The sequence below is a fragment of the Oncorhynchus mykiss genome, chromosome 15 (genome assembly GCF_013265735.2).
Source record: "Oncorhynchus mykiss isolate Arlee chromosome 15, USDA_OmykA_1.1, whole genome shotgun sequence".
NCBI lineage: Eukaryota > Metazoa > Chordata > Actinopteri > Salmoniformes > Salmonidae > Oncorhynchus > Oncorhynchus mykiss.
Window position 1 is genome coordinate 50,832,272 of NC_048579.1, and position 26,906 is coordinate 50,859,177.

At 45.1% G+C, this 26,906-nt stretch overlaps 1 protein-coding gene across 6 annotated transcripts in view; it reads right to left on the reverse strand.

Moving 5' to 3' along the window:
- The window catches only part of LOC110490257 (dedicator of cytokinesis protein 4), a 142,642-nt gene that overhangs the window by 45,758 nt on the left and 69,978 nt on the right, over positions 1-26,906 (reverse strand). For all 6 annotated transcript variants that reach the window (XM_036944554.1, XM_036944552.1, XM_036944555.1 and 3 more), the window contains exons 13-25: positions 25,343-25,468; positions 19,715-19,839; positions 18,873-19,035; positions 14,915-15,021; positions 12,896-13,049; positions 11,722-11,819; positions 11,405-11,488; positions 10,547-10,647; positions 6,646-6,727; positions 6,053-6,223; positions 2,287-2,479; positions 1,777-1,913; positions 822-956 (exon numbers count right to left, since the gene is read on the reverse strand). In XM_036944554.1, coding sequence (XP_036800449.1) covers positions 822-956; positions 1,777-1,913; positions 2,287-2,479; positions 6,053-6,223; positions 6,646-6,727; positions 10,547-10,647; positions 11,405-11,488; positions 11,722-11,819; positions 12,896-13,049; positions 14,915-15,021; positions 18,873-19,035; positions 19,715-19,839; positions 25,343-25,468 — 1,676 coding nt within the window. The remainder of the gene's footprint in view (positions 1-821; positions 957-1,776; positions 1,914-2,286; positions 2,480-6,052; positions 6,224-6,645; positions 6,728-10,546; positions 10,648-11,404; positions 11,489-11,721; positions 11,820-12,895; positions 13,050-14,914; positions 15,022-18,872; positions 19,036-19,714; positions 19,840-25,342; positions 25,469-26,906) is intronic.

The window sequence follows — 26,906 nt, forward strand, 5'->3', positions numbered from 1 at the left end:
GGCTCTCAAGAGAAGACAGGCTATGTGCTCACTGCCCACAAAATGAGGTGGAAACTGAGCTGCACTTCCTAACCTCCTGCCCTATGTATGACCATATTAGAGAGACATATTTCCCTCAGGTAACACAGATCCACAAAGAATACGAAATAAAATCCAATTTTGATAAACTCCCATATCTACTGGGTGAAATTCCACAGTGTGCCATCACAGCAGCAAGATTTGTGTACTTTAACAACACTGTATATGTATATATATATATATATATATATATATATATATATATAATATGACATTTGTAATGTCTTTATTGTTTTGAAAGTTCTGCATGTGTAATGTTTACTGTTAAAATGTATTGTTTATTTCACTTTTGTATATTATCTACCTCACTTGCTTTGGCAATGTTAACACATGTTTACCATGCCAATAAAGCCCCTTGAATTGAAATGAATTGAATTGAGAGAGAGAGAGAGTCAGAGACAGAGACAGAGAGAGAGAAACAGCTTTTAACATCTGGGACACTGGCCACGCATACTATATAACAATGAGAGAGATGGAAGACCATGTACCCCGATGGAAGACCTGTAAATACTACAGTCAGAACAGGTTGGGAGAGAAATAAAGTGGTTATTTTCTACTTTTTTAGGTGGTTTGACATTTGGAAAAATGTCAAATGGAAATGTAAGAGAATGGTTCTCTCTGAACTCGGCTGTGGTTAAGAGCAGGACAGAAGTACAGCTCTCTTTGACCACAAATACAGTTTCAATCATTGACCTTAAAACCTCACGCTATATTTCGAATGACTAGCAGTCACACACACACACCGTGATGTCCTGGAACTGCAGTCTCATATTGGTCCCGGCTGCTTGTGGTCTGTTCGTGATCTCAAGGATGGTCCTCATCAGGACAACCAGCAGACTGTCCACTATCAGATCCACCTCCTCAGAAACCACCGGCTCCTAGGGACACACAAGTTCACATTAAGTTTCACACAGGTACATGTGATCATGTGATCATCATTACCCATACAGACAGTATGAAAACATACAGAACACAAAAAGATAGACCACTAGCCAATACTTAAACAAATTGGACACACATTAGTGTGTGTTTGTGTGTCAGACTGGCTGCTCCTGCTGTCACTTCATCTTAGCCATGTTCACAGCAGTCTATGTGTGTGTGTGTGTGTGTGTGTGTGTGTGTGTGTGTGTGTGTTTGTGTGTCAGACTGACTGCTCCTGCTGTCACTTCATCTTAGCCATGTTCACAGCCGTCTCTCTGTGTGTGTGTGTGTGTGTGTGTGTGTGTGTGTGTGTGTGTGTGTGTGTGTGTGTGCATGTGACTAGCTGCTTCTCAGCTAAACAGGCCAGCACCATGTCAAGGTCAGGACGAGCCTTAACATAGGGACAAACTGCCACATCCACACTTTCACTTTTCATTGATGGATCTGGATTGGATTGTTTATTTGTTCTGGCACCTAGCTATCTGTTTACTTTGTTACTTGATTTACTGGACTCTATTATCAGTCTGGCAGGTTTTGCTAGTTTGTTTTAATACGCCACGCAAACAAACAAAGCTGTGTTCAGATCACAATACACATTGTTGTTATCAAATATCCAAGGCAACAATACAGTTTTTGAGCCATTAACAGTGAGCTAGGTAATCTCGATTAACCCAGAACTTCAAATCTTGCACAATTTGTAGTATGTCCATGATTAACCGTGAGGTGGCAGCCTAAAAGACTACACTACCCATGGTGCTCTGCTGTGGCTGTACTCACGGTGGCGGTAGAGTCGTACTTCCTGACGAGAGAGAGCATGCTGGTGAGGATACGGGCACACATCACCAGGTCTCTCTGCTCCTGCATGTGGGCCTGCAACAGATGCAACACCACCGGGAGCAGGATACACCTCGACTCTGGAATACACACACTTGAACATGAAAACACACACACACAAAAATACTAGCATGTATGTTCTGCTCAAACACCTGTTTTTCTATTTTTATCCCTCTCTTGGGTGTGATTTTAACCCCTAGCCTTGCCTCCTGTGCCCCCTGGAAGCAGCAAGCAGCTAATAAAATGTTACCACAGCTATTTGTGTGAGTATATAATTATCATTAACTACAATTAACTGGCAAGTGCGCCTGTGTAGGTATGTAATTACTAGCAATTGTGGATAATCATGTGTGTGCGATATGTGTGGTTGTGTGTGTGCGTACATAACCCCCAAATGTTTGCTTATGAGTGTTGTGTAAATTAAATATTGTGTGAGCGTGCGTGCGTTCCTACCTGTGTTGGTGTACAGCTGGCTCTCCACGGTCTTGGCGATGCAATGTAGCTTGACGGCTTCCAGGGGGCACTCAGCGCGAGCGGTGGCAGGCAGGCTGCCCAGCGTCTCCCTGACGAAGCCTGCCACCTCCCTCACAGTGAAGATCTTCAACAGCTCCCCGTACACCGCAGGGAACGTCCTCAGGAACACCGCCTTGGAATACACAGACATAAACAGACAGTGTATAAATATACAGTATCTCCCCCCTTTGACATTTTTGGAAATAAATTGATTTTTTGGGGGGGGTGGGTTGTATCATTTGATTTACACAACATGCCTACCACTTTGAAGATGCAAAATATTTTTTATTGTGAAACAAACAAGAAATAAGAAAAAAAAACTGAAAACTTGAGCGTGCATAATACATTTTGCAGCAATTACAGCTGCAAGTCTCTTGGGATATATCTCTATAAGCTTGGCACATCTAGCCACTGGGATTTTTGCCCATTCTTCAAGGCAAAACTGCTTCAGCTCCTTCAAGTTGGATGGGTTCCGCTGGTGTACAGCAATCTTTAAGTCATACCACAGATTCTCAATTGGGTTGAGGTGTGGGCTTTGACTAGGCCATTCCAAGACATTTAAATGTTTCCCCTTAAACCACTCAAGTGTTGCTTTAACAGTATGCTTAGGGTCATTGTCCTGCTGGAAGGTGAACCTCCGTCCCAGTCTCAAATCTCTGGAAGACTGAAACAGGTTTCCTGCAAGAATTTCCCTGTATTTAGCGCCAACCATCATTCCTTCAATTCTGACCAGTTTCCCAGTCCCTGATGATGAAAAACATCCCCACAGCATGATGCTGCCACCACCATGCTTCCATGGTGTTCTCGGGGTGATGAGATGTGTTGGATTTGCACCATAGCATTTTTCTTGATGGCCAAAAAGCTCAATTTAGTCTCATCTAACCAGAGTACCTCCTTCCATATGTTTTGGGAGTTTCCCACATGCCTTTTGGCGAACAGCAATTTTTTTCTGGCCACTCTTCCGTAAAGCCCAGCTCTGTGGAGTGTTCGGCTTAAAGTGGTCCTATGGACAGATACTCAAATCTCCGCTGTGGAGCTTTGCAGCTCCTTCAAGGTTATGGTGCTCTGTGGGATGTCCCTGACCTGTTTGGAGAGCTCCTTGATCTTCATGGTGTTGCTTGCTTGGGGGTGCCCATTGCTTAGTGGTGTTGCAGACTCTGGGGCCTTTCAGAACAGGTGTATATATACTGAGATCATGTGACACTTAAATAAAGTCCACCTGTGTGCAATCTAATTAACTTTGTGACTTCTGAAGGTGATTGGTTGCAACAGATCTTATTTAGGGGCTTCATAGCAAAGGGGGTGAATACTTTTCTGTAAAATAAATAAATACATTTCACTTCACCAATTTGGACTATTTTGTGCATGTCCATTACATGAAATCCAAATAAAAATCAATTTAAATTACAGGTTGTAAAGCAACAAAATAGGAAAAACGTCAAGGGGACGAATACTTTTGCAAGGCACAGTAACTATCTAGCAGTATGTAGTACAGGTTTCTACCGAAAGTGACTCACGGTTAACACATATACTGACTATAAATTAGCCTGTGCCTTATTAGAAAATGTTACTCAAACCATACCATTTAGGTGTAGAACACACTTATCTAGAGGACGCTTATACCTAAAGTGATCAACAGTTACACTAACAAATAGGCTACTGTATATTCAGTAAATGTGGCCCATGACAAATCAAACCAATAATAACCAATGCTTCAACCGATACAGTCTAGGACCCCCAACACACACAGCAGAACGTCTATTCTATGCCTGTACAGAAACACAATTCCACTACAGTATAATATATCTTGATATCCCTCATCTCTAACCTACAGTGCCTTCCGAAAGCATTCCTACCCCTGGACTTAATCCACATTGTGTTGTGTTATAACCCACCAGATGGCATATGAACGTGTCATAAGCCATGGCAAAATGTGTAGAATTGCTGGAAATGTGTGCAATCTACGAAAAACAGTCCAACTCCTCCTCTTTCTCATTTTTCAAACAGAAACACGGTGTGCCTTTGGTGGTTCATCGATGTGTCGTTCTGGTCGTGAGCGCTGCACTCGACATAGCTAGTTTGTTAGCTAGGCTAGACACTTTAAGCTAGCCAGTAACTCCTCCAGCATGTGTTGACGTCATTTCACAGGTTTTCTTTTTGTAACAGAATCTGTGGAGCTCGATAAGAAATGGCACTTCTGTGTCCAAATATGTTACTCATAATTTGTTTTTAAGAATTAAAAATGACCTGGTGTGATGGTGCATCGAGCAGTTACACAGTTTAAAGCCATTATTTTTGGCGTTTTTGCCCAAAAGTCTACCTTTATAAGTAACTGTCCAGTGTTTCCAGGTTGCTATGAAATATGACCTACAATTAATTACAATATGAGTAAAATAGTTTTCCTTCTAGAAAATGGTAGTTAAGTATGTTTAAAAAAGCAGCTATTCTATGTTGGAATGGTGTGGACGTATACCAGTCATTAAAAATATTAACATGGATTAGTAGTGGCTTGACCTGCATTCTCCTATAGCCGTTGTTCTGTTCGGTTGTAGATCAAGATTACAATAGATCAGCAATCAGCCATTTGTTTAACTCGATTGTGCTAAGAGGTGCACACTGTTACTGTGCATGGTTACTGTTACTGTTCTGTGTCTAGTTAAAATGATTTCATGGCGGTACTGGAAGGGAGGACAGGTGGAGCAGCATGATGACACCAGGGCGTAATAACAACCCACACAAGGTGAAAATAACAGTGCAGTGTGTGGTAAGGATCTCCAGCAGAGAGTGAGAGCCAGAGTGAATGGTCACTCACACAACAGGGTGAACAGACAGAGTGACGGGCCAGGTCATTATCAGTTGGGTTCATTAGGGTGGGCTGCTGTGGGAGTTTACACAGCTAAGTGTGCAGTAAACACACACACACACACACACACACACACACAGCCCAGTGGCTTATATCTTAGTGTGCAACCTTGAATTAGACCCACACATTATCTGTGGAGGGCCCAAGGGAGAGACAGGCTGGAGGCCAACAGAGAGCCACTGGAGAGAGACGATTACTAGAGAGAGCAGGGACACACACACACACACATAATCTATTACTGTAGATTAGGATCTCGAGGATTTGGGGGAAGGAGGACAAGCGGGTCTCTGGTGTATAATAAGCACATAGGCACACACACACACACACACCCTCATACTACTGTGTGTGTCTGTACAAACAAAGACATCAGCTGAAGACAGAGACACACAGACACACACGCTACACTGTGTGTAATTCAGATTATTTGTGGGTGTGTTTAGCAGCTTTGTTTTAGTCTTCCTGGAGAGCAGTTCAGCCTGGTTTTGTGCTGTTCAGCCCCCCAAGACAAAGTATGAAATATGAATTACAAAGTATCTCCAGGGTTTATAATCTGCGTGAAATTCAATTAAAAACATTTTCTTACAAATCAAACTGAATTAAGTGGGATTGCTTATTGCTTGAAACATAACACGCACACACACAGAGAGAAGCCTGCCTCCTGCTGTTAATGCCCATGGCATATAAAGCAAGACAGACCAGGATGCAATGTTGATAACCTCTGTGCTCTCTATCAATCATGTGGGGCATGTTTCATGTCTGCACTGCGTCAAGCCACTGTGTCAATGTCACGTGCGTGCACACACACACACACGCACAGTCAGAAAAACACACACACCGACACACCTGTGTCTGCGTGACGGGGCTGGTGATCTTGTTCTCCTGGGACAGGAAGAAGCGGATGGACATGAACAGCTCGTGGACGCAGCAACGGAACTCCTCCTCGCTCTGACCCCCGGTGGCGAGGGCGAAGAGACGCCGGGACTGGATGATGTACTTAAAGATGTACTCAGTGGCCTGGGGGGGGGGGGCATAAAGTAACACACAGTTACTCACTGATAACATCACTCATCCACCATAATGCTAGACAACACTGGTCTTAAAACATAATAGGAAAACATATTAGTGTCGTTGATGTGGGTCCCTGCAATTAAGTGTGCTACTAGGCCATTAAAAGTAACTTGTAATGGAAATGTCGAACACCCAAGGTATAGCATTTCTACTTTTTGAAACTGCATGCAGCAACAATATGAGAGAGAGGTGGCGAAAAGAGACTAATGAATGATACGGAGATATCCTATGTGTGGGGGAAGAAGGATGCTTGTGTGTGTACGTTTTTCTGGTTGTTTGTCGGTCTCTGTGTGTGTGTGTGTGTGTGTGTGTGTGTGTGTGTGTGTGTGTGCGTGTGTGCGTGCGTGCGTTCAGGAGCACACACTCACATTGAGGACCTGCTGAATGTGATCCTGGTGCTCAGCGTCTACGATGCGATCCACGTACCACTTCAGTACTTTGATCAGGTCCCTGCGAAAGACACACGTCTAGCATCAACTACTGACCTCGACCTTTCCCTGCGATCACAATGCATTTCCACCAACAACCCCAAGCATCCACAGACATATCGCAGAGGCGCAACACACAAAGGACGCCTTGGTGTAGCGTGAGTAAACGCTTGACAGTGCATGTAAAAATGTATGGCGATGGTGTTCATAAACAACATCTAGGGCTGAACAACCTTCGATTGTGTTCTGTTCATGCAACAAAAGAAAGAGAACACAAGGGTTGGTTTAGAAAACATCCGTGTGTGGCAGTGCAATGGTGCGATAACAACATTGCAGATTCACACTGTGTAGTGTATTAACACTAGCGGCCAGGTTTGAGAGCACACACTTACAGATAATTGAACAACATCATAAGAGACAGTAGGAGTACAAGGGAAAATGGTGGAGAGAGCACAGTAATTTGCACAGAATGAACATCTGTGTGGGAGATGTTTCGCCTGCTTTTCTGTGATTGGAACGTGATCGCATGTTGATTGGTTTTCCCTTGGGCACATAGCGTACTGAAGAGACAGCCACCATTTTGTTGGACATAACCAGCTAATAAAGTGCACAATGTTATTTCTAGTACTGAATTGGAACACTACACGGTCAAAAGTATGTGGACACACTCATTCCAAAATCATGAGCATTAATATGGAGTTGGTCCCCCCTTTTGCCACGCAAACAGCCTCCACTCTTCTGGGAAGGCTTTCCACTAGACGTCAGAACATTCTGCAGAGGTTTGCTTCCATTCAGCCACAACAGCATTAGTGAGGTCGGGCACTGATGTTGGGCGATTAGGCCTGGCTCGCAGTCGGCATTCCAATTCATCCCAAAGGTGTTCGATGGGGTTGAGGTCAAGGCTCTGTGTAGGCCAGTCAAGTTCTTCTACAACGATATTGACAAACAATTTCTACATGGACCTCGTTTTGTGCACGGGGGCATTGTCATGCTGAAACAGGAAAGGGCCTTCACCAAACTGTTGCCACAAAGTTGGAAGCACAGAATTGTCTAGAATGGCATTGTGTGTTGTAGCATTAAGATTTCCCTTCACTAGAACTAAGGGGCCTAGCCCAAACCATGTAAAACAGCCCCAGAACATTATTCCTCCTCCACCAAACTTTACAGTTGGCACAATGCAGTCGGACAGTTAGCGTTCTCCTGGCATCCGCCAAACCTAGATTCGTCTGTCAGACTGCGAGATAGTGAAGTGTGATTCATCACTTCAGATAACGCGTTTCCACTGCTCCAGAATCCAATGGCAGTGAGCTTTACACCATTCCAGCCGAGGCTTGGCATTGTGGATGGTGATCTTAGGCTTGTGTGGCTGCTTGTCTATGAAAACCCATTTCATGAAGCTCCCAATGAACAGTTGCAACGGAGGACAGACGATTTTTTACACGCTACGGGCTTCAGCACTCACATTCTGTGAGCTTGTGTGGCCTACCACTTCACAGCTGAGCCATTGTTGCTCCTAAACATTTCCACTTCACAATAACAGCACTTACATTTCACCGGGTCAGCTATAGCAGGGCAGAAATTTGACGAACTGACTTGTTGGAAAGGTGGCATCCTATGACGGTGCCACATTGAAAGTCACTGAGTTCTTCAGTAAGGCCATTCTACTGCCAATGTTTGTCTATGGAGATTGAATGGCTGTGTGCTTGATTTTATACACCTGTCAGCAACGGGTGTGGCTGAAACAGCCATATACACTAATTTGAAGGGGTGTCCACATACCTTTGCATATACACTACCGTTCACAATTTTTGTCAATTAAAATAACATCAAATTGATCAGCAATACAGTGTAGACATGGTTAATTTTGTAAATGACTATTGTAGCTATAAAACGGCAGATTTTTTATGGAATATCTACATAGGCGTACAGAGGCCCATTATCAGCACTCCTGTGTTCCATTGGCACGTTGTGTTAGCTAATCCAAGTTTATCACAGTAAAATACTAATTGATCATTAGGAAACTCTTTTGCAATTATGTTAGCACAGCTGAAAACTGTTGTACTGATTAAAGAAGCAATAAAACTGACCTTCTTTAGACTAGTTGAGTATCTGGGGCATCAGCATTTGTGGGTTCGATTATAGGCTCAAAATGGCCAGAAACAAAGACCTTTCTTCTGAAACTCGTCAGTCTATTCTTATTCTGAGTAATTAAGGCTATTCCATGTGCAAAATTACCAAGAAACTGAAGACCTCGCACAACGCTGTGTACTACTCCCGTCACAGAACAGCGCAAACTGGCCCTAACCAGAATAGAAAGAGGAGTGGGAGGCCCCGGTGCACAACTGAGCAAGAGGACAAGTACATTAGAGTGTCTAGTTTGAGAAACAGACACCTCACAAGTCCTCAGCTTTATTAAATAGTACCCTCAAAAAACGAGTCTCAACATCAACAGTGAAGAGCGACACCGGGATGCTGGCCTTCTAGGCAGAGTTGCAAAGAAAAAGCCATATCTCAGACTGGCCAATAAAAAGAAAACATTAAGATGGGCAAAAGAACACAGACACTGGACAGAGGAAGATTGGAAAAAGGTGTTATGGACAGACAAATCTAAGTTTGAGGTGTTCGGATCACAAAAAATAACATTTGTGTGATGCAGAAAAATGAAAAGATCCTGGAGGAGTGCTTGATGCCATCTCACAAGCATGGTGGAGTCAATGTGATGGTCTGTGGGTGCTTTGGTGGTGGTTAAGTGGGAGATTTGTACAGAGTAAAAGGGATCTTGAAGGCAATCACTCGATTTTGCAACGCCATGCCATACCCTCTGGACAGCACTTAGTTGGAGCCAGTTTCCTCCTACAACAGGACAATGACCCAAAGCACAGCTCCAAACTATGCAATAATTATTTAGGGATGAAGCAGTCAGCTGGTATTCTGTCTATGATGGACTGGCCAGCACAGCCACCGTATCTCAACCCTATTGAGCTGTTGTGGGAGCAGCTTGACCGTAAGAAGTGCCCATCAAGCCAATCCAACTTGTGGGAGGTGCTTCAGGAAGCATGGGGTGAAATCTCTTCACAGTACCTCAACAAATTGACAACTAGAATGCCAAAGGCTGCAAGGCTGTAATTACTGAAAAAGGAGGATTCTTTGACAAAAGCAACGCTTGAAGGACACAATTATTATTTCAATTATAAATTGTTATTTATAACCTTGTCAACGTCTTGACCATATTTCCTATTCATTTTGCAACTAATTTCATGTATGTTTTCATGAAAAACAAGGACATTTCTAAGTGACCCAAAACTTTTGAACGGTAGTGTATAGTGTACATACAGTATCATATCCTACTGAAATCACTGAACAACTCAACTAAACCACCGTAGACAATGAGTCTAGAGGCAGGCTACACACTCTCTCTATATAGGAGGGTGAGTTTATTGAGTTTATTTTAGGTGAGGGAGAGGTGAGCGCTTTAGCTGTGAGCCTGACAGGAGAGGGGTGTTAGTGAGAAATGAGCAGTGTGAGCGCTTAGCAGGCAGTGTGGGCAGAACAGTGTGAGTGTATCACAATGTGAGTTGGAGGCGACAGCACAGCGTCTGAGGAACAGTGAGCGTATGTGGCAGGAAGTGTGTGCTTGCAGGCCCAAATCAACGTGAGACATTGAGGACACATGATCCTACTTATAGTTTTCAAACAGGTGGCGCCGCAGGTGACTCGTTCACACCACTGAAGCACCTTTTGCCGCCCACCATTATCACCAGGTAGTATACCGTAGGTCTTACCATAGGACAACCGTAAAACAATCATAATACACCCTAGGAGGAGAAAGAGAGAAACACACCTGTAAGACAAGGCTCCAGCAAAATGACTCTCGATGTAGGTGTCCATGACGGGCTTGAAATGATGGAACTTGCTGTCCTGTAGCAGGTTAATGATGTGGACCTGAAAGAGGAAGGGAAATAACTCAGTCACATGCTTGCCACAAAATGCAACACTCTTTATTTAGCCAACAACGAACGTCATTGTAAATAAGAATTTGTTCTTAACTGACTTGCCTAGTTAAATAAAGGTTACATTCCAAAAAAGATAGATATATATTTATTCAACCTAACCTCCTATGTGACGCAAACTGGCCTAGTTGTCCACATTCATCATGCAGTCACAAAGGCAGTTTGATTGCCTCACTTTCACCCATGATGAAGAAGAGCAGAGCAGAGATGAATGAGTGAGTGAGTGAGTGAGTGAGTGAGTGAGTGAGTGAGTGATTGATTGACTGGACCAAGTCAATTGCAAGCAGATCAATCCCTCAGCTCTATATTAGAGTGATGCAGCATGTCTGGGATTGATCAGCGAAGGCTGTGAAGCATTACAATATTAAGCACATCCATTGGCTCAAGCTTCCAGTGTGTGTGTGTGTGTGTGTGTCTGTGTCTGTGTTCACCATGCATCATTGCACTTTTTCTCTCTGACCACAGTAAGCCACTATTGGACACAGGCCTTCTTCTCTAATGAGGCTTGGTCTACTTCCCAACTCATGCGCACGCACACACACAATTAGTTCTGCAGTCATGACATCCCAATCCTGGCTCCAACCAGCATTCAACCAGCAGTGTGTCGAATCAACTAACGATTTAGCTGTCAGGGAGGGAGAACACAATATGCTAGGAAATAGAAGACCCCAGAAGCAGTAACCACTTACCAGGCAGTCAAACACCTTCAGCCCATACCTCTGAGAACTCTCGTCCAAGATCCCAAAGAGTGTATCAAGTGTGTCCTGTAGAAACTGGTGAGGGAGAGATAGAGCAATAGACATACATGAGTGAATATCTGTGAGATCACGTGGTGACAATCATATGATACATCTATAAAACACATCTAGAACACATTTCTGTTTTGAAGATGGGCAGACTTTTTCAAGCAAATCACAAAAAGGCCAATCTAAACAGGACATCGTTTGAGTGACGTGATCCTGAACCAATCAGGGTGAAGATGGGAGGCCCCGGGGAGGGGCGGTACCTTGACTATCTCAGAGCCATCGATCTCTTTCAGCTTTAACAGGCTGTCATTGATCCTCTCTGGGTGGGCTCTCCACTTCAGCAGGTCTAACATGTCACCTACAGAGACACGTGAAGAGAAACAACGACCGTTACATCATGGACAACCTCAGTTAGTGAGAGACTGTTGACTCTTGGTTCCTAGACACACACACCCGCACAGAGAGAAACATACAGATATAGGATCTTAATTTGAGCCAGTTTGCTACAGCAGGAAAATAATCCTGCAGCAAAAAAAAAAAACTACATTCAAATAAATCACAAGTTTGCATTTCCTCAGCAACAAAAGTGATCAAATTAAAGACTCTACATCTGCACAGTAGCCTGGGTTTCTGCATGAAATGGCAACGTGCCGTTGTCTTGTCAAACAATATCATGGCAAGGCAATGAAGAAGCGTTATTGAATACACTACCCTGAGTATCCGTACAGAGAAACAACTTTGCATCACTATTTGGGAAATCTAGAACATTTGTGTCAAAGCAATATGAGGGCGTATGGTTTAAGTGCTATAATTGAATTACTGAAGCTCCTTCTGGGGAGAAAAAAAAACAATGCAATTCTATTCTATTTAAAAGATATAATAAGACAACACATTTACATTCAAACAATGCACAAAAATCGAAATAATGACGCCATCTCATAATGTAGCGAGCTTTAAAAAGACATAAAGCAATTCTCCCGGTGTTAAAATCCCCAGACGATGTGAATAAAATATCTGGGTTGAAGAATAAAGGACTCAGTCTCCCACCTGCACTTCTGAAGGTGTCTGCAACATGCTGTCAGTCTAGATGTGAGGAAGTACCTGTATTTCCCCAGACAATAAACTAGACATATTCCTTGCACAATGTCTCGACTCACTTTGTGCAACTCACGTTTCAGAATATTTACACGGAGTGGTAGACCGTTTGAGAATTCAACAATTCTACAGTAATATTCAAGGCAAGACAACGACTCCGGACGAGTCAGATACAGACCCAATTACACTTTACACTAGTAAGTGATCTGTCGCTGGGTAATAGAGCCATAGAAAGTTGGAGCAGGCCTACAGTGGTGTGGGAAAGGTGTGGGTCTACTGGTTCGGGTGTAGGTCTACCGTGCAGATGCATGCTCTAGTACTTTTGACTTCCACTCTTACCATTCTGTGTGAGTTTAGTGGAGCAGAGGAAGGAGGTGATCCAAAAACATTCCTTGGTGCCTTTCACAGCCTGGTTGTTGCCGGGCAGATTGGCTTTGGAGAAGGGCAGCTTGAGGTAGCAGCTCGAGTCCTGGAGGTTAGCATTCTCCTCACACTGAAAGGAGCAGAGATGCAGCAGTGGGTTAGAGCCACTACAGGAGACTGGAGAAAAAGGCTAATGTACTACGGTATTTGGTTCGTTACTTAACTGCATTCTCAAACATTAAGGAGTTTCTTCCACTACAATATGCTGCTTCCATACACCCCGGAAAGTGCTCATGGTGGGATTTAATATATTATTATTATTATCACCATCATTCAAACTACAGTATATTTCTTTCAATTAAACATGGCAAAGGGCTGGGGACACTATAAAGTGAGCACTGTGCATTTTCCATTTCTCCAACTTTAAATTATTTTAGCCATGCTTTCTAATGTATCGGCACAGACTGGAAAGAATTTTGAAGCTCGTGTTTAAGTGTGTTCTGACTAACAGTTCAGGCAGGCTACTCCCACGCTGACGCCTACACGTGGTTAGTGCTGAATCCCTCTTCCCCATTTTGGCGATGAGGAACTAGGCCACGTCAATTTCTTTCAGCTTTTTGACCTGACTTCCATCTGACGGTAAGTGGATTTTCTACGCCAATGGAAAACAACACAAGAAGACTCCCCTCAACTCCCCTAAAATCCTACGGAGAACCGGCTGTCTCAGGTAATAGCACATCAGAGAGCCACAAAAGGGGAGACGCGTGTACGCACTTCAAAGCGCAAGGCTCCAAAAGCAGCTGTATTTGTTATGAATTATAGCACTTCACGCATCTGAAGCCAGGCCAAGGTGTTTTTTTTAAATCTCTCGGTTTCTCCTGCGTTAGGGGAAATGACCTGTCAGTAGTGGGAGTCTTCTTAATGAGGTGGTGAGCTGGACGAGGAAAGAGCAGCGGGGTCAACCTGCAGAGAGCCAAGCCCAGAACCACAGGGAGGGAGTGTCTGCATAACGGTTCTTCCTACTGTCTCAACTCCTCTGTTCTCTCTCTGTAGGACTGTCCAACTAAGATGGGTCTACACAACCTATAACCTGTCGGTCTCTCTACAGTACCTTGGATTATGTTGTCTCTCTTTCAGGACAAAACCTCTTTAACCCTGCCTGTGTGTCTTTCTCCGTCTCAGAATAGTCCAGACTATCCACAACCCGTGCATGCTCTCTTACCCTGCCTTAGGTGCTAACGAGCCCTGCCCGTCTCTCAGAACAGTTCCTTGCTAGCCTGCAGCAAACTATTGTGTGCTCTGTAACCTCTGTCTCTGCAGCTTATGCTCCCTAGCCCCGTCTATCTCAACCTGCAATTACTCAGAGCTACACCCAAAACAGGCCCCGTAGTGCAGAGCTATGTTTAATTGGCAATGCCTGAGGGTTGGTTTAGCTGCTGTTTGCTTTGGACAGGGCATGTGTTAAGTGGAGAGCTTACTGGGGTAGCAATAAAAACCAGCTGGGATGGCAAGCGCCTGTTTATGACAGAGTATGAGCTGGAAAAGTCTCAACGGGAAATAGCCGTGTGAGCATGTGATATGCGTGTGTGTGTATTTGTGCATGTTTGAGTGAGTGCTCACAGAAAATACCCACCCACCCACCCAGCGTGCGCACACACACACACACACACACACACACACACACACACACACACGGTTAGTGGACATCACATACACAGATATTACTCATCATCCTGCTAGCCTGCTCATTGCTGAAGCACCTGACCCACCTAAGCCTTCACTGTGGAGCCATGCAGCCCCAAATCAATAATAATAATACCGGGACTGCATTATTACAGCGTTTTCCCCCCTCAAGGTCTCAGTCCATGCGTTAAACGGCATGGACTGACTCATCCGCCACTAACGTGGAGCGCCTACCTAAGTGACGACTACCACGGTGGACGAGTGAGAAATGACTGCGTGTGTGCGTGCGTGCGCACAGTAGGACCCCGGTACCTTGTGAATGATGAGCTCGTGGGTGCCGTCCGGCAGTGTCCGTCCGTCCTCCTGCATCAGATGAACGAAGGAGTAGCCAAACAGCTTCTTCTCTCCTTTGTCTTTGGCTGTGGAACACAGCACACATTCCAACGTCACTGTCCCGGGAAAACACACAGGTCGCCGCTACTCTCGGCTACCCTACGATCAGACAGCTATACTATAGAGCACTAGACGGCGCCGTTGCGCATCACAGGTGGCTGGTGGCACCTTCATTGGGGAAGACGGCGCTACAGCAATGGCTGGAATGGAGTTCATTCTATTTACTCCACTCCAGCCATTATTATGAGCCATCCTCCCCTCACCAGACTCCCGTGTTATGCATCCGTTCAACCCGAAAGCTCTAATCTCTATTTTAAGAGCCTTGGGGGAAGTGAGGGAAAATGGCACCTTTAAGGTAGCAGGTTGAAAAACAACACCTATGAGTCATAGTTGTGTAGAGGCTGCAGTATGCCCATAAGGGCAGCATTGTGTCAGAGCAGGAGGTGGACATCACATGAGAGGTGTCGTGGGAGAGGGAGACATACCGAGACTCACTCAACTACAGGCCTGGAAGAGGAATATAAGGAGATTCTGAGACACAGGCCCGTTTTACACTGACGAATGTTGGAGATTCCAGAATAGACTAATTAAGAATAGACTAATTACTAATTACTGTCATGTAAAGCTGTGAAATGCTCACATCTAGTTAGCTATCAATAACTGCTTTTGTCTTGAAGCTAAAACGTAATGTATTTATTGTTGTCTACACATGCTTGTGAATTGTTGCATTATTCAAGTGTGTAATATTGTTAAGATGAAGACATATTTCTTGCATACCCTTACAAAAAAAGATTGCAGTCAGAGTGCAGTATAACTGCAGTCCTTCTGCAATTACTGTGTCCAAAATACCACAGTCGGCTGAAGGTACTGCACTTTTACTGCGGTTTCAAAACTGCAACATTGCTTTGTAAGGGTAGTTTAATAGTTTGTGGTTAACATGCTTACTGGCTAACGGCTACAGTTTGGCTAACGTGACTGGGATATTTACGGTCAATTTTAAGCTGCAGTGCAAGAATGTCTGTTGCCAAGCCCCCAAACTCTCTCTCTGCAACAACGCCCAAAAGGCTGGCAAAAGGCATATAGCTGAGTCACACTGTACTGTACCGGTGCACCCTCCCTGCATACCTCATAAGCTTACGATAACATGACCGTCCGTTGCTAATGTCAATTGAAAAGTTAACGTACATATTATGTCAATTGAAATCACATTGTGGTGCCTCCGCTGCAACTCTTGAATCTAAATAAGCCCACAGATCTCTGTAAATGTCTCCCCTGACCTCTGACCCACCTGTGACCTCTGACCTTGCGGCTTCTGCCCCACACATTGTCGCCAATTTAGCGACTTGGTCACTATATTTTTGCGGGTTTTCAGACAGGCAGAGAAGCACAAGGGGGGTTGAGGTGGGAGTGGGGGTGAAAACACTACATCAGATACCGCGGCAAGAAATTGGTGCTGTGACATCGTCGTGGCAACGGCGAAATGTCATTAGCAAATAGCGGCTCGCACTGAAAAATTGTTGTCAACAATGGCCCCAGAGTCTCAACAGATAGCGGTTACCATAGAAACAAAGTAGAAGCTCAAACTGCAATCACTGTAGCCACCACCAAATGTAAGATATTGGTGTTAGATGTCTGTGAGACACGGTAGGTGGTGGTGGTGTTGTGGGTAAAGTTGTTGTGTGTTGTAATGTTCTTGACTTGTGCTTCAGTTGTGTATGTCATCTGTTCTCTGGGCAGGTTAGCCTCGACAGTGGGCTAAAATAGCACCTGACAAACAGTAAACACTCCACACCCATAATATCACTGGCAGTGCTTCAGGATCATCGCAAGCTAAAGTTCCTTTAGAGAGATAGAGTCGGCATTAATAACCCAATGTCAACTGAACCGGCCTCCAAATTCTACAGGGCCACAGAGCATATCCACATTTAGTGTGAGAGAGTCTGTTATCCCCAAATCACACATAAGAGGAGTCATGACTGACTTGATATTAGTCTCATAATACAAAACATGTACACTACCATTCAAAAGTGTGGGGTCACTTAGAAAATGTCCTTGTTAATATTGTAAATAACTATTGTAGCTGGAAACGGCAGATTCTTTATGGAATATCTACATAGGCGTACAGAGGCCCATTATCAGCAACCATCCCTCCTGTGTTCCAATGACACATTGTGTCAGCTAATTCAAGTTGATCATTTTAAAAAGGCTAATTGATCATTAGAAAACCCTTATGTTAGCACAGCTGAAAACTGTTGTCTTGATTAAAGAAGCAATACAACTGGCCTTCTGTAAACTAGTTGAGTATCTGGAGCAACAACATTTGTGGGTTCGATTACAGGCTCAAAATGTCCAGAAACAAAGACTTTCTTCTGAAAATCACCAGTCTATTCTTGTTCTGAGAAATGAAGACTATTCCATGCGAGAAATGTCCAAGAAACTGAAGATCGTGTACAACATTGTGTACTATTCCCTTCACAGAACAGCACAAACTGGCCCTAACCAGAATAGAAAGAGGAGTGGGCGGCCCCGGTGCACAACTAAGCAAGAAGACAAGTACATTAGAGTGTCTAGTTTGAGAAACAGACGCCCCAAAAGTCAAAAGTCCTCAACTGGCAGCTTCATTAAATAGTACCCGCAAAACACCAGTCTCATCGTCAACAGTGAAGAGACGACTCCGGGATGCTGGCCTTCTATGCAGAGTTGCAAAGAAAAAGCCATATCTCAGACTGGCTAATAATAAGAAAAGACTAAGATGGCCAAAATAACACAGACACTGGATAGAGGAATCTAAGTTTGAGGTGTTCGGATCACAAAGAAATACATTAGTGAGACGCAGAAAAAATTAAAAGATGCTGGAGGAGTGCTTGTGATGCCATCTGTCAAGCATGGTGGAGGCAATGTGATTGCCTGGGGGTGCTTTGGTGATGGTAAAGTGGGAGATTTGTACAGGGTAAAAGGGATCTTGAAGAAGCAAGGCTATCACTTCATTTTACAACACTATGCCATACCCTGTGGACGGAGCTTAATTGGAGCCAATTTCCTCCTACAACAGGACAATCACCCAAAGCACAGCTCCAAACTATTTAGGGATGAAGCAGTCAGCTGGTATTCTGTCTATGATGGACTGGCCAACACAGTCACCGGATCTCAACCCTATTGAGCTGTTGTGGGAGCAGCTTGACCGTATGGTACATAAGAAGTGCCCATCAAGCCAATCCAACTTGTGGGAGGTGCTTCAGGAAGCATGGGGTGAAATCTCTTCAGATTACCTCAACAAATTGACAACTAGAATGCCAAAGGTCTGCAAGGCTGCAATTGCTGCAAATGGAGGATTCTTTGACGAAAGCAAAGTTGGAAGGACACAATTATTATTTCAATTAAAAATCATTATTTATAACCTTGTCAATGTCTTGACTATATTTCCTATTCATTTTGTAACTCGTTTCATGTATGTTTTCATGGGAAACAAGGACATTTCTAAGTGACCCAAACTTTTGAAAGGTAGTGTATATAGTAATATTGGAGTACACAATATTGGAGCAGCATGATGACACCAGGGCGTAATAACAACCCACACAAGGTGAAAATAACAGTGCAGTGTGTGGTAAGGATCTCCAGCAGAGAGTGAGAGCCAGAGTGAATGGTCACTCACGCAACAGGGTGAACAGACAGACTGACGGGCCAGGTCATTATTAGTTGGGTTCATTAGGGTGGGCTGCTGTGGGAGTTTACACAGCTAAGTGTGCAGTAAACACACACACACACACACACACACACACACACACAACCAGAAAAACGTACACACACAAGCATCCTTCTTCCCCCACACAAACAATACACTATCCCAGAGTAGTGGTAGAGTACGGTAGTGTCTTACTGGAGCAGTGTCTGAACTCAAAGCGGACATGAGAGCCCCTGAACATGTCCACAGGGATGGGTAGTTTGATCTGCTCAGCCCAGCGGGGACTGTTGTTGTGGTAGAGCACAAAGGAGTGGTACTCATCCCCACCAGGCTCCCCTGAACCAGCCGCTACATAACTCTGGAGGAGAGAGAGAACAGGAGAGAGGTAGAGAGGTAGGGCGGTAGAGAAAGAGGGGGAGGATAAAGAGAGGGGAGAGAAAGGAGGGAGGGAGGAGAGAGAGGATAGATGGGGAGAGAGGGGAGAGGAAAGAGAGGAGGGGTAGATAAGAGAGGGCAGATTGGAGAGGAAACAGAGGAGGGGTAGAGAAGAGAGGGCAGAGGGGAGAGGAGAGAGTGGGGAGAGAGGGGTGTTAATAGGTAGGTGGAGATGAAAGCAAGAAATGGCGAGAGGAGGGAGATTGCAGGACACACACACTGTTTACTGGACCTGTGACGCACAGCACTCTCTGTCTCTCACTCTGTACGGAGTGAGTGACAGGGTTGCATGCAGAGGAGAGCTCTACTGGCAGCAGAATCAAATCTATTTTCTGTGTATGGCAGCAGCATCCTGTCTGATCAGGAAACCACAGTGTTTTTACAGAGAAAACGAGTAACCTACCAGTGGACCAACACTCATCCTCATCAACACTCAACCAGACGTACCCATATAGGTCTTCGACATTAGACAACCTTAGCCTCGTTCAGCCTGACTGATACAGTACAGCTATGAGAATTGAAAGCCCAATCATGGCTGTAATATGAAAAACTAAATTTGCTCAAAGTAATGAATGGAGTAATTAAGGAATGTGTCATCTTACCTTCATGACCTGGCCTTCGATGTCCAACACATAGACCGTGATCTCCACGTTCCTGGCAACGCTCTTCCCTCCTTTCTCAAACTCTCCTTTCTCCAGCGTCATGTACAGGTCATTCCTCATCTCTCCTGCAGGAGAGTGAACAGAGTGGTTCCAATAACCTGTGTGTGAGTAAACTTAAGCCACGTTTCGGCCTGCGGTGCCGTGTTCTCTTTCGTGGTCGAAGTAACAGACGCCCTCATCTAGTGTTTGATTGATTCTATTTTCAATGTAGAAACATATTAGTAATTCGCTTCATTCTATAGCTAGAGGACTCCTGATATTTCCAGGAGTGAGAGGTATATATTTTTGGTCTGTCTGTTGTGTTCTAGTACGGCCTTTTTGCTAGCGAGGGCCATCGACTTTAAGTGCTGCCTGTCTACCCAGTGGCCTACTTGGTGTGCGAACTGCTGACTGCTATTAAATCTCAGGTGATTGTTGACACATCAACCAGGATCGAGGGGTAGATCAATTTGTGACTTGTTTTTGTAACCAGTGACAGTATTGGATGTGGAGTGGTTTCATCTCTCCTAGACAATCGGCAATTAGTACAGGGAGGTGTAAGCGGGGGTCGTGTCATTGGCGGTTATGTCACAAAACTAAGACCGTCGCCGAAACAAAGTTGTTCGAGGAAGGCTCCACACCACTCTCTCACCTCTCCCGATAGGCTTTACAGACTCTTCCCACCCCTTGGCTGCAACCGTTCTAATGTAGTGTATACTGTGCAAACATCCCATGTGGAATTCTGTGTTCTCTGACACATGTTTGGAACAGCGGTCAAGAACGCTTCATCTCAGCCTATGCTGCCCTTCAGTCCCTTGACGTTTTGGCCCTGACGGAGACATGGATCACCCCAGAAAACACTGATAATCCCTATGCTCTTCCTTCATCGGACTATGTTTTCTCTCATAGTCCGAGAGCATCTGGGCATTGCGGTGGTGGAACAGGGCTACTCATTTCTCCTAAGCGGAGATGTTCTCTTTTCTCCCTCTCTCACCTGTCCATCTCCTGATTTGAATTCCATGCTGTCACTGTCACTTGTCCAGTCAAGCTTAACATTATTGTCATCCATCGCCCACCAGGTGCCCTTGGAGAATTGCTCAATGAGCTTCACATCTTGATAAGCTCCTTTCCTGACAATGGCTCACCGGCTTTTCGTACTTGGCAACTTCAACCTCCCAACGTCTTCTTTCGATTCATTACTTTCCAACTCTCTCTTTCCCTCCTCGCCTCTTTTCACCTCACGCTTTCGCAATCCCCACCAACTCACAAGGCAGGCAATATTCTTGACCTCATCTTTACTAGAGGCTGTTCGCCTACTAATCTCACTGCAATCCCAATCCAGGTCACTACTTTGCTTCCTTTCTGTCTCCTTTCCTCCAACCCTAACCGCTCAGCCCCTACCCAGATGCTCATGCACTGTCACAATATTCACTCTCTCACCTCTTCTATCCTATCATCCTTCTCCCTCCTGTATCCTGATTCTGCATCTTCAACCCTACTCTCCTCCCTTTCCACATCCGATGACTCGCACTGTCCCTTCTCCTCCCGGCCAGGTCGGCCCTCCCGTCGCTCTCCTTGGCTGAGTGACTCATTGCGAGCGTACAGAACAGGGATGAGGGCAGCTGAGCAAAAATAGCACAAAACTAAACTTCCAGAGGACCTATCATCCTTTCACTTCCTCATCTCTACCTTCTCTTCCTATGTATTCCTCTGTAAGTGGCTGAAGCCACTTTCAATTTCAAGCGTCTGCCTCTAACCCTAGGAAACTCTTTTCTACCTTCTCCTCCCTCCTTAATCCTCCATCCCCTCCCTCTCTGCCGAGTACTTTGTCAACCACTTTGAAAAAAAGTTTGACTACATCCACTACTCATTCACTCAGCCTATTGAGTCCACTGGTCTCAATCACACAGAACTACCCGTATTTCTTGAACTCTTTCTCCCCTCTCTCTCCAGATGATATCATGTGACTAGTAAGGTCTGGCCGCCCGACAACCAGCCTGCTCGACCCCATCCCCTCCTCCCTTCTCCAGACCATCTCTGGAGACCTTCTCCCATTCCTCACTTCCCTCATCAACTCATCCCTGACCACTGGCTGTGTCCCCTCTGATTTCAAAATGGCCCGAGTTGCTCCCCTCATCTGACGTCGAAAACTATAGACCTGTATCCCTTTTTTATTTGATTTCCAAAACACTTGAGCGTGCTGTCTGATCAACTTTCTTGTTATTTCTCTCAAAACGATCTTCTTGATCCCAACCGGGTCACTCAACTGAGACTGCTCTTCTCTGTGTCACGGAGGCTCGCCTCACTGCCAAAGCTGACTCTCTCTCCTCTGTTCTCATTCTCCTAAATCTATCCGCTGCCTTCGACACTGAACCATCAGATCCTCCTCTCCACCCTCTCAGGGCGGGGCGTCTCAGGCTATACACACTCTTGGATTACATCCTACCCTGCAACGTAGAGAGGATGTGTGTTTGCATTCCATACTCTCACTACTGGTGTCCCCCAGGGCTCGGTTCTAAGCCCTCTCCTCTTCTCTCTATACACGAAGACACTCGGCTCCGCAAGAAGGGAAGGCCTGCCCACTCAAAGACCTCGCCATCCCAGTTGACAGTGTTGCCCTTCCATAGTGCAAAGAACCTTTGTGTGAAACTGGACAACACCCTGTCATTCTCTGCAAACATCAAAGCAATGACTTGCCCCTGCAGGTTCATGCTCTGCATCATCTGTAGAGTACGACCCTACCTCACATAGGAAGCGGTGCAGGTCCTAATCCAGGCACTTATCCTTTCCCGTCTGGACTACTGCAACTCATTGTTGGCTTGGCTCCCCGCTTGTGCCATCAAACCCCTACAACTTGTCCAGAACGCTGCAGCCCACCTGGTTTTCAACCTTCCCAAGTTCTCTCATGTCACCCCGCTCCTCCTCAGTTGAAGCTTGCATCCACCACAAGACCATGGGGCTTACCTACGGAACAGCAAGAGAAACTGCCTCTCCCTGCCTTCATGCTATGCTGTAACCCTACACCCCAACCCGAGCACTCCGTTCTGCCACCTCAGGTCTCTTGGACCTCCCACCCCTACGGAAGGGCAGCTCCCTCTCAGTCCAGCCCAATGGTGGAACCAGCTTCCCCCTGAAGCTAGGACAGCAGGGTCCCTGTCCATCTGCCAGAAAACATCTGAAATCATACCTCTTCAAACAGTATCTCAAATAATCCTCCTCGTCACCGCGACCCCCCATAACCTTAATCAGCACTTATTGAGGAAAAATGTACTTCCTGTGCCTGTCCCACCTAGCTATCTTAAGATTAATGCACTAACTTTAAGTCGCTCTGGATAAGAGCGTCTGCTAAATGTAAAATGTAAATATGTCAAATGTGAAAGAAGTTGCCTGTCATGTGTGTTAGTATAAATACATGTAAAGCCAACCTGCAATTTTTCTTGCTGTTCAGTGGTCATTTACATTTGACGTAATACACATACATGTTCGAGTTAAATGTCAGTACAGCGTTAAAGTGAAGGAGAAAAGTCTGTTCATATCTATCAGCAAAGAGGAGACCAATGCATTGACACATCACAGTGTCAGCAAGGATAGGGTGACCTCTTCACCCCATTGACAGACATGGAAGTGACAGGGACTGACACGGGGTTGGCACAAGGCACAGATCTGTTTTCAGGGCAGACGGGTCTGAAGGCTCGGAATCTGAACATTCCACAAAAACAACTTCCCAAAGGCAGTCAGCAGGCGTACAGCTGAGTCACACTGGACTGTACAGTGGCACCCTCCCTGCATACCTCATAAGCTTACAATAACATGTAAAATATGAAAAATAAATCTGTGTTTTTCCAAAGGTTTGGTTTTCACTTGCGCCTGCACTTTCAGACATTTCTGTTGCACTTACAGGTGTGTGTGGGGCTTAGGAAGTAGATTGGACGTATAGTCAAAGTAAGACATTACGGCTAAGCAACTGTGCCATTAAAGATGGCAGGTGCTTCCTGCAGTATGGCTCCAGACGGGTGACATCGATGCCATGTGGCTACACACACACACACACAGTCGTCTAGTGATAACACGTTCATGTGCTATTCCATCACCTCACCAGACTCTCTTAATTCCATCCTCACTTACATTCTGATCTGCTGGGAAGTGTCTGTATTTTGTTGCTGTACATCGATAACTGAAGTATCCGAGCCAGTTAGAAGTGTTAGAGCTGTACTGAGATAGGTGTACACACACACACGCGAGTAGCTAGTAGCTGCCTCATATGAAAACAGTCTCCCGAGGAGGTCTGTCTGTAACTTCACCGCCTAGAGAATAATTACAGGAAAGGACACATGTATACACTCAAGGCAGCCTTTGGACTGGAGCAGAAATTAGAAGGGCAGTCTTGGGCAGGAAATAGTCGAGTGGTGGCGGTACATGTTTTAAAAATATTTTTTTTGGGAGAAGTAGCACAACGTAGCAAGGCAACGTAGCAAGGCAACATCTGCACGAGAGAACACGGGTCTGTATTCGCTTTAGAGAATGGTTAGCCACAGAATAGAAACGAGAGGAAGTCATCTTATTTTAGCCCATGTGTGTGTGTGTGTGTGTGTGTGAGTGTGTGTGTAAATAGCTCTCCCATCTCTATCTAATGGTGTTCAGGGTCCATCTCAACTGGCTAATAGGCATCACCATGGTAACCCAGAGAGATTGACTCACATACACACACACAGCCAGGAGGCTGACAGAGAGAGCAGCGCAGCCTGACTATAATCCTCTGCCTACAGGAGCATACACAGACTAAAATCACTAGCCCAGGGGCACACTGAAAGTGGGAGAAGACTCTCTGACAAAGAGATGTATAAATGTTGAGTTACTGTAGAAGGCAAAACACTAGGGGACACAGCGAACGCTTCCTCTTTTTGTGTTTCTCCTTCTATGAATGAATGTACACCGATTTTTTTTCTTAATTCAAACAATGGCTTTGTGTTTATTTCGCAAGTGCATTTTACTGTACACTTTACTATGTACAGTTATTCATGCCAATATACAGTCACCGGACAGTTTATTAGGTCATCTAGTATTGGGTTGAACCCCCGTTTTTCCTTCAGAACATACCACACTTTGCCTGGGGTTCAATTGTTTATCAATTGTTACCAAGGGACCTAACGTTGTTGCACTGTTGTACTGCGCCGCTATTTGTAGGCTACCTGTTAGCTTGCACGATTCTTACCATTCTCCTTCGACCTCTCTCATCAACGCGCTGTTTTGGCCATCAGGACTGCTGCTGACTGGATGGTTGTGTTTGTAGCACCATTCTCGGTAAACCCTAGACACTGTCGTGCGTGAAAAGCCCAGGAGGCCGGCGGTTTCTGAGATACTGAAACTGGCGTGTTTGCTACCGACGATCATACCTCGCTCAAAGTAGCGTAGGTCACTTGTTTTGCCCAGTCTAACGTCAATAGAGCAGGTCTTCTTAATATAGCAGGCCACGTGACTCCATTTTCGTGAACGCGGTGGTATACCTTGATTTACCTGCAAAACCAGTGCAGTACAGACGTGGTTCTGTTTTGACCAAAGAAGAGGCTGGCTCCGTGGGCGGTTTCGTACCTGGCATGATGATGTCAGAGAAGCCCAGTTTCTTGGTGATGGACACTCCTCTGGTGAACAACACCATGTACTCTCTCCTCAGCTGTTCAATGTCCCCGTGCAGCAACTGGAGAGATACAGCCAGGCCTGGGAACAGAAGAAGCCCACACAAAATGTTTAGAATTAAAGTTATGAGTCTTGAAAACGTGACATGTAGTAAGATATGACTCACGTGCGCATGCATGCACGTGCGCGCACACACACACACACACACACACACACCGTGAGTCAGACTTCGGTATGCTTTAAGAAGAAATAATAAGAGAAAGCATTGGTGTCGTCTGCATCTAATATATTGGATAGCATGTAAATAACAGACTGTGGCCTTGGAATAAAACCCCTGCTTCTATTTTCAGTATTTTTCATGTTCATAACGTTTCATATCTCCTTGATGCCATGCTAGATATTGCTCCGGTTTTCAGGGAAGTGAAAGAGGCTTTTGGTCATCCAGGCCATTGATCCTGTCATTCTGGGTTTCAGGTCACTATGTTCTCGAAATTAGAAACTGTGACATTTGTCCGGACTGCTAAAATAAGAATCGAAAGTACTCTGTGGCCCAAGATGGCAAGGGTTTCATTCCCCCAAACTACAACATCCACACACACAGACGCACACACACTCCTCAAACAGACTCGTCTGTCACAGCTCAAACCACAGGAAAACAGAGACAGCGGTCTTGTAACAACACTGAAATCCTTCCACAGTAACGTTATGGTTTTACATGGCACAGTCCAGGCTTGATCAATAACAAAAGAGACACCCATTAGGTTTGGGGGGGGGGGGGGGATTCCACAGTGCTTGGGGCATGTCCGCCTTGCCCTCCTTTTCATGTGGATGAAGCCTAATGGCACAGCACAGCCTCACAGCCACTCCAGGGCCACAATTAGGCAAACCCCTGCTTCATTACCATTCTATACAGTAACACACAGTGTACTCAGTGCTGCCAGCCTGCCTGTCATCGCTTTGACAAACTCTCCCCTCTGTCCTCCTCACTGGCTTTTCATCAACTTAACAGAAGGAGCACAGGGAGCAACAGGATGGAACATTTCTCTTGTTCAGCAACAACACACGGCCTTGTGTTGTTCCTGTCCTTGGTGGAGCATTGTTCTGTCACTTTTGCTGACTCCGTACCCTCTCTCTCTCTCCCTCTCTCTATTCCTGCTTATTCTCTCTCTCCATATTGTCTCTCCCTCGCACTCCATGATTATTCAAACCAATATAATTTCCCACATTCCTCTGCTCCAGATTTGATCATATTTTTTTTAATTTGTCTCTCCCTTGTTAATTGGCAAGCAGCTAGCTAATATCTCTCTGGCTGAGAGTCAGGTCCATGGCTGGTTTTGGTTAGTAGTTGGAAGCTTTTACACAGCAAGCCCCGCTACGCAGCACAGCACTGCACTGCACACCACCACTCCATTTTAATTGTTCCCCTGACAACCAGACTAATGAATTTTAGGCCTTTAATTATGCAAGGTATTCCACCGTCTCCTGCATCAATGATCTATAAGCGCAGCGAGAGAGAGAG